The sequence below is a fragment of the Mobula birostris genome, chromosome 29 (assembly GCF_030028105.1).
Source record: "Mobula birostris isolate sMobBir1 chromosome 29, sMobBir1.hap1, whole genome shotgun sequence".
NCBI lineage: Eukaryota > Metazoa > Chordata > Chondrichthyes > Myliobatiformes > Myliobatidae > Mobula > Mobula birostris.
In genome coordinates this window covers 14,131,749-14,144,241 of record NC_092398.1, presented here as the reverse complement: position 1 = coordinate 14,144,241, position 12,493 = coordinate 14,131,749, and the positions used below count along the sequence as shown (strand labels likewise).

Genomic DNA, 12,493 nt, shown 5'->3' with positions numbered 1-12,493 from the left:
TTGTGATAGTAGGTGATTTTAACTTTCCATACATTGTCTGTAAAATTTACATACTGTAAAAGGGCCGAATGGGAAAAAAGTTTGTCAAATATGTTCAGGAAAGTTTCTTTAATCAGTACGTAGAAGCCCCAGTTGGAGAGAATGTAATAGTTGATCTTCTGTTAGGGAATGAGACAGAGCAGTTGACAGACGTTTGTGTAGGGTAACACTTTGCATCTAGTGATCATAACTCCATTAGTTTCAAGATAATTATGGGAAAGCATTGGTCTCATCCTTGGGTTGAGATTATACTTTGAAGAGAGGCCAATTTTGATGGCGTGAGTAAGGATCTGGCAAGTGTGGACTGGGACAGCTTGTTTTCTGGCAAAGGTACACTGGCAAAGGAGGCCTTCAAAAGTGAAACTTTGAGAGTACAGAGTTTGTTCCTGTCAGAATCAAAGGCAACATAACCGGTTTAGAGAATCTTGGTTTTCGAGAGATATTAAGGTCCTGGTTCAAGAAACGAAGGAGGTCTATGGCTGGTATAGGTAGGCAGGAACAAATGAGCTAGTTAAGGAGTATAAGAAATGCAAGAGAACACAAGAAGGAAATCAAGAGGGCTAAAAGAAGATATGAAGTTGCTCTAGCAGACAAGGTGAAGGAGAATCCTCAGGGCTTCTACAGATATATTAAGGGCAATAGGATAGCAAGGGACAAAATTGGCCCTCTGGAAGTCCAAAGAGATAATCTATGCATGGAGCCAAAAGAGATGGGAGATCTTAAGTGGAATTTTTGCATCTGCATTTACTCGGGAGAAGGACCAGCTGGTGAAATGGGATGAAAAATGGAAGATGGAATTTAATGCAGACAAGTGTGAGATGTTGCACTTTGGGAGGATCAACCAAAGTAGGTTTTACACAGTGAGTGGTAGGGCACTGAAGAGTCTGGTAGAACAAAGTGATCTGGGAATCCAAGTCCATAATTCATTGAAAGTGGCAGCACAGGGTTATCACAAAGAAAGCTTTAGGCACATTGGCCTTCATAAATCAAAGTATTGAGTACATTTGTTGAAATTGTATAAGACATTGGTGAGGCCTAATTTGGAGCATCGTGTTCAGTTTTGGTCACCTAACCGCAAGAAAAATGTAACCAGATTGAAAGAGCACATAGAAAATTTACAAGGATATTGTCGGGTCAGGAAGACTTGAGTTATAGGGAAAGGTTGATTAGGTTAGGATGTTATTCACTAGAACGTAGAAGATTGAGGGGAGATTTGATAGGGGTATACAAAATTATGAGGGGTATAGATAGGAAAAATGCAAGCAGGCTTTTCCAGACCCAACCAGTTCCCCTCCACCACCACTCTCCTCCATCTAGCAGAATTGGTCCTTACTCTTAATAATTTCTCCTTTGGCTCCTCCCACTTCCTTCAAACTAAGTTGTAGCCATGGGCACCCGTATGGGTCCCAGTTATGCCTGCCTTTTTGTTGGCTTTGTGGAACAGTCCATGTTCCAAGCCTATACTGGTATCTGTCCCCCACTTTTCCTTCGCTACATCGACGACTGCATTGGTGCTGCTTCCTGCACACATGCTGAGCTCGTTGACTTCATCAACTTTGCCTCCAACTTCCACCCTGCCCTCAAATTTACCTGGTCCATTTCTGACACCTCCCTCCCCTTCCTTGATCTCTCTGTCTCTATCTCTGGAGACAGCTTGTCTACTGCTGTCTACTATAAGCCTACGTACTCTCACAGCTACCTGGACTATTCCTCTTCCCACCCTGTTACCTGTAAAAATGCCATCCCCTTCTCGCAATTCCTCTGTCTCCGCCGCATCTGCTCTCAGGATGAGGCTTCTCATTCCAGGACGAAGGAGGTGTCCTTTTTTAAAGAAAGGGGCTTCCCTTCCTCCACCATCAACTCTGCTCTCAAACGCATCTCTCCCATTTCACGCACATCTGCTCTCACCCCATCCTCCTGCCACCCCACTAGGAATAGGGTTCCCCTGGTCCTCACCTACCACCCCACCAGCTTCCGGGTCCAACATATTATTCTCCGTAACTTCCGCCACCTCCAACGGGATCCCACCACTAAGTACATCTTTCCCTCCCCCTGTCCCCCGCTTTCCGCAGGGATCGCTCCCTACGCGACTCCCTTGTCCATCCCTTCCCACCAATCTTCCTCCTGGCACTTATCCTCGTAAGCGGAACAAGTGCTACACGTGCCCTTACACTTCCATCCCTTACCACCATTCAGGGCCCCAGACAGTCCTTTCAGGTGAGGCGACACTTCACCTGTGAGTCTGCTGGTGTGATATACTGTGTCCGGTGCTCCTGGTGTGGCCTTCTATGTATTGGTGAGACCTGACACAGACCGGGAGACCGTTTCGCTGAACACCTACGCTCTGTCTGCCAGAGAAAGCAGGATCTCCCAGTGGCCACACATTTTAATTCCACGTCCCACTCCCATTCTGACATGTCTATCCACGGCCTCCTCTACTGTCAAGATGAAGCCACACTCATGTTGGAGGAACAACACCTTATATTCCGTCTCGGTAGCCTCCAACCTGATGGCATGAACATTGACTTCTCTAACCCCCGTTAATGCCCCTCCTCCCCTTCTTACCCCATCCTTCCTATCTATCTATCTATCTATTTATTTATTTACTTTTTTTTCTCTCTTTCCTTCTCACAATAACTCCTTGCCTGTTCTCCATCTTCCTCTGGTTCTCCCCTCACCCTTTCTTTCTTCCAAGGCCTTCCGTCCTATGATACTTCCCATTCTCCAGCCTTGTATCTCTTTTGCAATCAACTTCCCAGCTCTTAGCTTCATCCCTCCCCCTCCTGCCTCCTCCCATCATTTCAGGTCTCCCCCTCCCCCTCCCACTTTCAAATCTCTGACAATCTCTTTTTTTCCGTTAGTCCTGATGGAGGGTCTCGACCCGAAACGTCGACTGTGCTTCTTCCCATGGATGCTGCCTGGCCTGCTGCGTTCCACCAGCACTTTGTGTGTGTTGCTTGAATTTCCAGCATCTGCAGATTTCCTCGTGTTTGGTCTTTTTCCATTGAGGTTGGGTGGGACTACAACCGGAAGGTCATGGGTTAAGGGTGAAAGGTGAAATGTTTAAGGGGAACACGAGGGGTAACTTCTTCACTGAGAAGGCGGTGAGAGTGTGGAACGAGCATCCAGCGCAAGTGGTGGATGCAGGTTCGACTTCAACACCTGAGAGCAATTTGGATAGTACATGGATGGTAGGGGTATGGAGGGCGACAGTCCAGGTGCAGGCCGATGGCATGAGGCAGAGTAGTGTAAGGGGTTTCTTCTTTTATGTAACTGCGTAGTCTAATTAAAATGGCTTCTTTGTTATGTTAACTGCTGAGAAAGTCCTCCTGCTAGCAGTTTGTTTGGATCATGTTACTGATAAGAGTATGAACAAACCAATTAGGATACATGTTATTTTTTCTGGGTGTTTGTAAGTTAGTGTGATGCGCTGGTTTTTGGGCAGAAGGCGTGAGAGAGAGACAAAGGATGGACCAGGTGCTGTGAGTCCGCTAACAGGGTCGGATCCCGAGCAGGAGTCCGAGGTCCAGGGCGTTCGGCGAGGAGAGGAGACGGAGACGGACTCATGTGGAGCGTTTGGTCGACCACCGTTGTTGGTCCCAGGCAGCGGGTCGAGGTGGTGCGAGGGGATCGCAGGGTGAAGAAGGAGGGTCCTGAGCTCCAACTGTTTGTGCACGAAGAGATTGAACTTTGATAAGTGTAGCGCCTTTTATTTTTCTTTTATATTTTATTCTCTATTAATTATATAGTTCCAGTAACATATATAAACTGTAAATCATTTAATCGTATCTGGTGTATTGTCTGTTATTTGGGCGGGGTGGGGTACATCACACAGCATCCACACAAACTATTACCCAGTTTGGCGGGGCCGAGGGCTGTTTCCCTAGACGACAGAGAGCTGAGCAACCCTGAAGCTGGCCAGGGGGGGCTACAGTAATAATTTAGATGAACCGAAGTTCCTGTGCTGTAGTGTTCTGTGACTCTCTGTCTCCAGGGAGAACTCAACTGCTCTGTGAGCATCCTGCCCCATTGAGTTTCTCTATCAACTTGTTTGTCGTTCTAGTTATTGATTAAATTGACTCTATTTGCTAAAGGTTACATACACTCAATTGCAACTTTATTACATAGTGTACATAAAGCAGCTTTAAACCTGCTTGTTAATGCAAATGTCTAATCATCTAATTACATGGCAGCAGCTCAGTGCATAAAAGCATGTCGACATGGTCACGAGGTTCAGTTGTTGCTCAGACTAAAGATCAGAATGGGGAAGAAATGTAATCTAAGAGACTTTGGCTGTGGAATGATTGGTGGTGCCAGATGGGGTGGTTTGAGTATCTCTGAAACTGTAGATCTCCTGGGATTCTCATACACAATGGTGTCTAGATTTTATAGAGAATTATCCAAAAAACAAAAAAAAACATACACCTCGTGATCTTGGGGAAAAAAAATGTCTGGTTAATGAGCGAGGTCAGAGGAGGATGACCAGACTGGTTCAAGATCAAGCTGGCAGGAAGACGACAGTAAGACTGTAAGATATAGGAGCAGAATTAGGCCATTCAACCCATCGAGTCTGCTCCACCATTCCATCATGGCTGATCCCGAATCCTACTCAACCCCATACACCTGCCTTCTCGCCATATCCTTTGATGTCCTGACCAATCAGGAAACGATCAACCTCCACCTTAAATATACACACAGACTTGGCCTCCACCGCAGTCTGTGGCACAGCATTCCACAGATACACTACTCTCTGGCTAAAAAAAATTACTCCTTACCTCTGTTCTAAAAGGTCACCCCTCAAATTTGAGGCTGTGCCCTCTAGTTCTGGATACTCCCACTACAGGAAACATCCTCTCCACATCCACCCTATCTAGACGTTTCAACACTTGGTAGGTTTCAATGAGATCCCCTTGTATTCTTCTAAATTCCTGAGTACAGTCCCAAAGCTGCCAAACGCTCCTCATATGTTAACCTCTTCATTCCCGGAATCATCCTCATGAACCTCCTCTGGACTCCCTCCAATGACGGCACAATCCTTTCTGAAATATAACTGAAATAACCACGTTATAGGGATAGGGTAGTTAAAAAAGCTTATGGGGTGTTAACTTTCATAAGTCGAGGGATAGAGTTTAAGAGTCGTGATGTAATGATGCAGCTCTATAAAACTCTGGTTAGGCCACACTTGGAGTACTGTGTCCAGTTCCGGTCGCCTCACTATAGGAAGGATGTGGAAGCATTGGAAAGGGTACAGAGGAGATTTACCAGGATGCTGCCTGGTTTAGAGAGTATGGATTATGATCAGATTAAGGGAGCTAGGGCTTTACTCTTTGGAGAGAAGGAGGATGCGAGGAGACATGATAGAGGTATACAAGAGGAATAGATAGAGTGGATAGCCAGCGCCTCTTCCCCAGGGCACCACTGCTCAATACAAGAGGACATGGCTTTAAGGTAAGGGGTGGGAAGTTCAAGGGGGATATTAGAGGAAGGTTTTTTACTCAGAGAGTGGTTGGTGCGTGGAATGCACTGCCTGAGTCAGTGGTGGAGGCAGATACACTAGTGAAGGTTAAGAGACTACTAGGGGTTATATGGGAGGCAGGGTTTGAGGGTCAGCACAACATTGTGGGCCGAAGGGCCTGTACTGTGCTGTACTATTCTATGTTCTATGTTACTTGGTGGCGTGCAGAAGAGCATCTCTGAACGCACAACACGTCAAACCTTGAAGTCGATGGGCTACAGCAGCAGAAGGTCACAGGAAGTATCGAGTGACGTGGCCACTGAGTGTACGGCGTGTGAATGGCTGGCGCAGTGATGTCAATGAACAGCATGGTGACTAATAACAAATTCTGTTCTTTTGCAGCTCTGTGGCTTTGTCTATGCCTGTTATGTCAGTAAAGTCTTTATGGAAGAGGAAGACAGCTGTAAGTACCTCTTCTTTCTTTTTGTAACAGTGGAGGAGCCTTATCCTAATTCCATCAGCTGGAAGCCCCAGATAAGACCTTGGTCAGACCCCACTTGGAGTACTGTGCTCAGTTCTGGTCATCTCACTACAGGAAGGATGTGGACGCTATAGAGAGAGTGCAGAGGAGGTTTACAAGGATGTTGCCTGGATTGGAGAGCGTGCCTTGTGATAAGAGGTTGAGTGAACTTGGCCTTCTCTCCTTGGAGTGACCGAGGATGAGAACTGACCTGATAGAGGTGTGTAAGATGATGAGGGGCATTGAATGTGTGGCTAGTCAGAGGCTTTTTCTCGGGGCTGAAATGACTAACGTGAGGGGGCATAGTTTTAAGGTGTTTGGAAATAGGTACTGAGGGGATGCTAGGGGTAAGTTTTTCACACAGAGAGTGGTGGGTGCGTGGAATACACTGCCAGTGACGGTGGTGGAGGCGGATACAACAGGGTCTTTTAAGAGCCTCTGAGACAGGTACATGGAGATTAGAAAACTAGAGGGCTATGTGGTAGGGAAATTCTCGGCAGTTTCTAGAGTAGGTTACATGGTCAGCACAACATTGTGGGCCAAAGGGCCTGTAATGTGCTGAAAATTTCTATGTTCTATGTATTAACCCACTTCCAATGTTTTCAGTAGGGAGCAGTTTCAGACAGGCTATTAATCCAGCATTCGCAATTAAAATTGCACTTGCAGTATCATAACACTCACACCACCTTATGGGTGTGAGGGGTAAGTTTTTATACTCAGACAGTGGTGGATGCCTGGAATGCACTGCTTGGTATGGTGGTAGAGGCAAATATTTTACAGGCTTTTAAGGGACGTATAGATGGGCGCATGGATGTGTGGAAGATAGAGGGATATGGACATTGTGTAGGTAGGAAGGATTGGTTTGGGGTTCTTTTAATTTATTTTTAGTTGGTTCAGCACAACATTGTGGGCTGAAGGGCCTGTACTGTTCTATGTTCTGTGATACGGCAGGAAGTAGTAAAATGTCGGCGTTTACTGGCCACTTGGTATCTTCAGAAACAGCCCAGGTCTTGCTGAAGAGAAGAAAAGTTTGCATTTACATTTGAGCTTTCCACAATTTCTCAGGAAGTCTCAATGTTCAAAAGTTCAAAGTAAGTTTATTAACAAAGTACATATACGTCACCACATACAACTCTGAGATTCATTTCCTTGTGAGTATACTCAGTAAATCCGGAATAGAATCTATGAAAGACCACACCACCCTGGGCATTCAACCAGTGTGAAAAAGGCAACAAGCTGTGCAAATACTAAGAGAATGAAATAATAATAATAATAATAATAATAATAATAATAATAATAAATAAGTAAACAACAAGTATCAAGAACATGAGATGAAGAGTCCTTGAAGGTGAGTCTATAGGTTGTGGGAACAGTTCAGTGTTGGGGAGAGTGAAGTTGTGTGAAGTTATCTCCTTTGGTTCAAGAGCCTGATGGGTGAGGGATAATAATTGTTCCTGAAACTGGTGGTACAACGTTTGAGGCTCCTGTACCTGCTTCCTGATGGCAGCAGTGAGGAGAGAGCGTGACCTGGATGGTGGGGAGTCCCTGAGGTTATCTCCTCAGGTTCAAGACCCTGAAGTCTGAGGGATGTTAACTGTTCCTGAACAGAGGCTCCTGTACCTTCTTATTGATTGCAGCAGCGTGCAGAGAGCGTTGCCATGGAGAATGCGATAAATTTAAATATTGGGATCTGGTAGCTGCCTCAGAAGCCTTTGTATATAAAGAACCTATAATCAAGAATAATGTGTTCTGCAGTTTCCCTTCCAATGTATTATCATATCAATTGGCTACATCCAGGATGTGGCCCCAGGAGGTAGCTGTGAGTGCTAATTAAATGGCAACTTTTAAATGTTAATGTGGTTCACCTGTGAAAGGATGAAGGCTGTACCATGCAGTGTTTATGAGCTGTTCAATCTACGTACACTCTTACTTTATAAAGCTCAGGTGAAGCCTCATTTGGAGTATTGCGAGCAGTTTTGGGCCCTTGGAGAGGGCTCACACGAAATGATTCTTGGACTGGAAGGCTTGTCATATGAGGTGTGTGTGATGCCTCTGGGCCTCTGCTCACTGGAGTTCAGAAGAATCAGAGGGTGGCCTCCTTGAACCCTATCGAATAATGGTAAAAAGCCTCATTGGAGTGGATGAGGAGAGGAGGTTTCCTGTGGTGGGGGAGTATAATGTTGAATCAGGTTCACGGGTCTGGCAAGTCAGACAGGAAATGCATTGACTTTGAATAGGTATGTTAATTATTTATGTACAGAAAGTAAGAATTTGACCAAACGTTCATGTTTCCCAGGTTACAGACACTACAAAAGGTGAATCTTCAACAAACATACTTAATTAAAAGTACATGCAGAGCATACCTTCCCAGTGATCATGTCCACCATTTGCCTTAAACAAAGGAAGAGAGACAGAACCTCCCACACATGCTCCCTATATACCCAGGATATTTGAACCTTGACACCCAGCAGCTAACCAATGGGAAAATAGTCGTAACCATAGTCATACTTTATTGATCCCGGGGGAAATTGGTTTTTGTTACAGTTGCACCATAAATAATTAAATAGTAATAAAACCATAAATAGTTAAATAGTAATATGTAAATTATGCCAGGAAATAAGTCCAGGACCAGCCTACTGTCTCAGGGTTTCTGACCCTCCAAGGGAGGAGTTGTAAAGTTTGATGGCCACAGGCAGGAATGACTTCCTATGACGCTCTGTGTTGCATCTCGGTGGAATGAGTCTCTGGCTGAATGTACTCCTGTGTCCACCCAGTACATTATGTAGTGGATGAGAGACGTTGTCCAAGATGGCATGCAACTTGGACAGCATCCTCTTTTCAGACACCACCGTCAGAGTCCAGTTCCATCCCCACAACATCACTGGCCTTACGAATGAGTCTGTTGATTCTGTTGGTGTCTGCTACCCTCAGCTGTAGTTTCTAAACTAACCAATCACAATGAAAGCGGCTTTCGAAAATCCGAATCAGGCAGGCCCCCATAGGATATGGAGTCTAAGACCAGGTGACACAACCTCAGGATAGGAGGGACATCCTTTTAGAACGGAAGTGAGGAGGAGGTTCTTCAGCCTGAAGGTGGTGAATCTGTGGAATTCATTGCCACAGGGGGCTGTGGAGGCCAATCCATTGGGTATAGTTAAGGCAGAGGTTGATCGATTCTTGATTAGTCAGGACATAAAGGGATACGAGGAGAAGGCAGGAAAAGGGAAAATGGATCAGCCACGACGAAATGATGGAGCTGACCCGATGGGCCAAATGGTTTTATTATGCTCCTATATCTTGTTAAGCAAGGAGTCCATGGACCCCCGGTTGAGGCCCCTGTTTTAGACCTACTCTGAACTGCTTCCAGTGTACGGACACCCCCATTTGATCTGGAGATCAAAGTGGGCTATGTGGTAGTGTAATCAAATCACAAACAAGAGGAAACCTGCAGAGGCTAGAAATCTGAAAAACACACACAAAATGCTGGAGGAACTCAGCAGGCCAGGCAGCATCAACGGAAAAAAGTACAGTCAACGTTTCAGGCCGAAACCATCTATGGCTTCCTCCACTGTCGTGACGAGGCCACGCTTAAGTTGGAGGAACAACACCTTATATTCCATTTGGGTAGCCTCCAACCTGATGGCATGAACTTCTGGTAATGCCCCCCCCAACCCATTCCATCACCATTTCCCATCCCCTTTTCCCTCCCTCACCTTATCTCCTTGCCTGCCCATCGCCCCCCTCTGGTGCCCCTCCCCCCTTTTTCTTTCTTCCATGGCCTTCTGTCTCTTTCACCAATCAACTTCCCAGTTCTTTACTTCATCTCTGCCCCGCCTGGTGGTTCCCTCTCCCCTCCCTTCACCACCCCCCACCCCCGGTCTTTTAAACCTACTGCTCAGCTTTTTTTCTTCAGTCCTGCCGAAGGGTTTCGGCCCAAAACGTCGACTGTGCTTTTTTCCATAGGTGCAGCGTGGCCTGCTGAGTTCCTCCAGCACTTTATGTCTGATGTTAGTCTGGTAGAGTAGTGCTGAGCATAACACTTTACATTGCCAGCGACAGGGCTTCAAATTCCCCTCACTGAATGTAAGGAGTTCGTACAATCTCCCTGAGACCATATGGCCTAATTCTGCTCCTGTATCTTATGATCTTGCTCTTTTAATGATTAATTATATCCTGTCTTCAATTAAAGAGTGATCAATTAATGTGATGGGTCTCACTTTCTATTGGTTTGAGTGGTGACTCATGATAACCTGGGTAGTGGCGTTTGGCTTTAAATGACCACAGTGGAGAAGCCCGAATAGAAACCACCCTCGGGCAGGTTTTGATGAGTCACCCACCTTGAACCTCTCGCAGTGGAGATGGTCCAACAGAGAACCTCACAAAGCGGGTAATAATTAACATGGTTTCAAGGCCACCATTGTAAGGAGACAAGTGACCTGAACAAAGAGCGGGACAAGTTAACACGATCTAAAAGAATTGCTGCTGCTTACAAAATCAGATTTAATATCACCGGCATAAGTCATGAAAATTGTTGTCGTTATGGCAACAGTACATAATAATAGAGAAAAAAACTGAATTAGAATAAGCATATATAAAAATTAAATAGTTAGCTTAAATCAGTAGCACAAAAATAGAAATAAAAAAGTAGAGAGGTAGTGTTCATGGATTCAGTGTCCATTCAGGAATCGGACAGCAGAGGAGAAGAAGCTGTTCCTGAATCGCTGAGTGTGTATCTTCAGGCTTCTGTACCTCCTTCCTGATGGTAGCAATGAGAACAAGGCATGTCCTGGGTGGTGGGGGTTCTTAATGATGGACGCTGCCTTTCTGAGGCATCGCTCCTTGAAGATGTCCTGGATACGATGGAGGCTAGAGCCCATGATGGAGCTGACTAATTTTACAACTCTCTGCAGTTTATTTCGATCCTGTGCAGTTGTTCCCCCAACCCCCAAAACCTGACAGTGATGCAGCCAGTTAGAATGCTCTCCACGGTACATCTGTAGAAGCTGGCGAGTGGTTTTGTTGACATGCCAAATCTCCTCAAACTCCTAATGAAATATAGCCGATGTTAGGAGTCAGACAGTGGCAATAAATGGTTCTGTACTTCCAAGTCAGGAGGGTTTGGAGTAGAGGTGGAAGCTGCAAGTGGTGGGGTGCCATGCACTCACTGCCTTGTTCTCCGTGGTGAGGGGGACGGAGGTCACAGGAGAAGCTGTCGGTAACTGCAGGGCATTTTGTAGCTAAGTGGACCAACATTCCCGAGAACTGAGGTTTATTATCACCGACGTGTGTCATGAAATTTGTTGTTTTACAGCAGCAGTGCATAAAAATTACAATAAGTTACAATGACAAAGACATTTTAGAAATAAATAAATTAGAAATGAGAAATTATGCAAAAAGAAAGAGCAAAATAGTAAGATACTGTTCATGGGTTCATGGACCATTCAGAAATTTGATGGTGGAGAGGAAGAAGCTGTTCCTAAGACAGTGAGTGTGCATTCTTGGGCTCCTGTACCTTCTCCCTGATGCCAGTAGTGGGACAAGGCCATGTCCTGGATGGCGAGGCTCCGCGAAGATGGATGCCACCTCCTTGGGGCACCGCCGTTTGAAGATGTCCTCAGTGGTGGGGCCCTGGTGCCCGTGGTGGAATTCGCTGGGTCTACAACTACAACCCTCGGCAGTTTTATTTCAGTCCTGTGCATTGGAGCCTCCACACCAGCCAACGGTGCAACCACTCAGAATGCCATCCACTGCACATCTGCAGAAACTTGCTAGTCTTTGGCGACAAACCAAATCTCTTCAAACTCCTAATGAGGTATGTTCCTCTCCATGCTTGCATCCCTATGTTGGGCCCAGAATGGATTCTCTGGGATGGTGATGCTCAGGAACTTGAAGCTGCTCTCCCTTTCCGCTGTTGACCCCCTCAATATGGAGTGGCGTGTGTTCTCCCAACTTCCCTTCCCTGAAACCCACAGTCAGGTCCTTGGCGTTACCGACGTTGAGGGAGAGGTTGTTGCCGCAACGCCACGCAACCGGCCGGCCTGTCTCACTCCTGTACGCCTTCTCGCTGCTGCCTGGGATTCTGCCGGCAACAGTTACAGATGGCGTTTGGGCCGCGCCTAGCCACGCGGCCGCGAGCATAGAGAGAGGGGAGAGCAGTGGGCCAAGCGTGCAGCTTTGAGGTGCGTCTGTGCTCGTTGTCGGCAAGGAAAGAGTGCTGTTCCTGATCTGCACCGACTGTGCTTTTGTGCTGATCATCAGCAAGGAAGGACTGCTGTTCCTGACCCGCGCCGGCGTTTGTGATGAGATCCAGTTGCAGGTGGAGGAATAGAGCCAGGTTTTCAAGCCTGTTGATTAGTAATGACCTCAGACTTGGTTATGAGGCTCTCATATCTTGATTGGATGGCAGAGTGGAGATACGTCTCTACCAACTGAGGTGCAAGGAGCTCCTTCCCTCTGCTAGTCTGCAGATCACCCTTGGG

The 12,493-nt window shown here is 46.2% G+C and overlaps 1 protein-coding gene across 3 annotated transcripts in view; it reads left to right on the top strand.

The window, feature by feature from the left end:
- nkain1 (sodium/potassium transporting ATPase interacting 1) overlaps positions 1–12,493 on the top strand; it is an 883,832-nt gene that overhangs the window by 818,983 nt on the left and 52,356 nt on the right. For all 3 annotated transcript variants that reach the window (XM_072246605.1, XM_072246607.1, XM_072246608.1), the window contains one exon: positions 5,897–5,957. In XM_072246605.1, the coding sequence (XP_072102706.1) occupies positions 5,897–5,957 (61 nt within the window). The remainder of the gene's footprint in view (positions 1–5,896; positions 5,958–12,493) is intronic.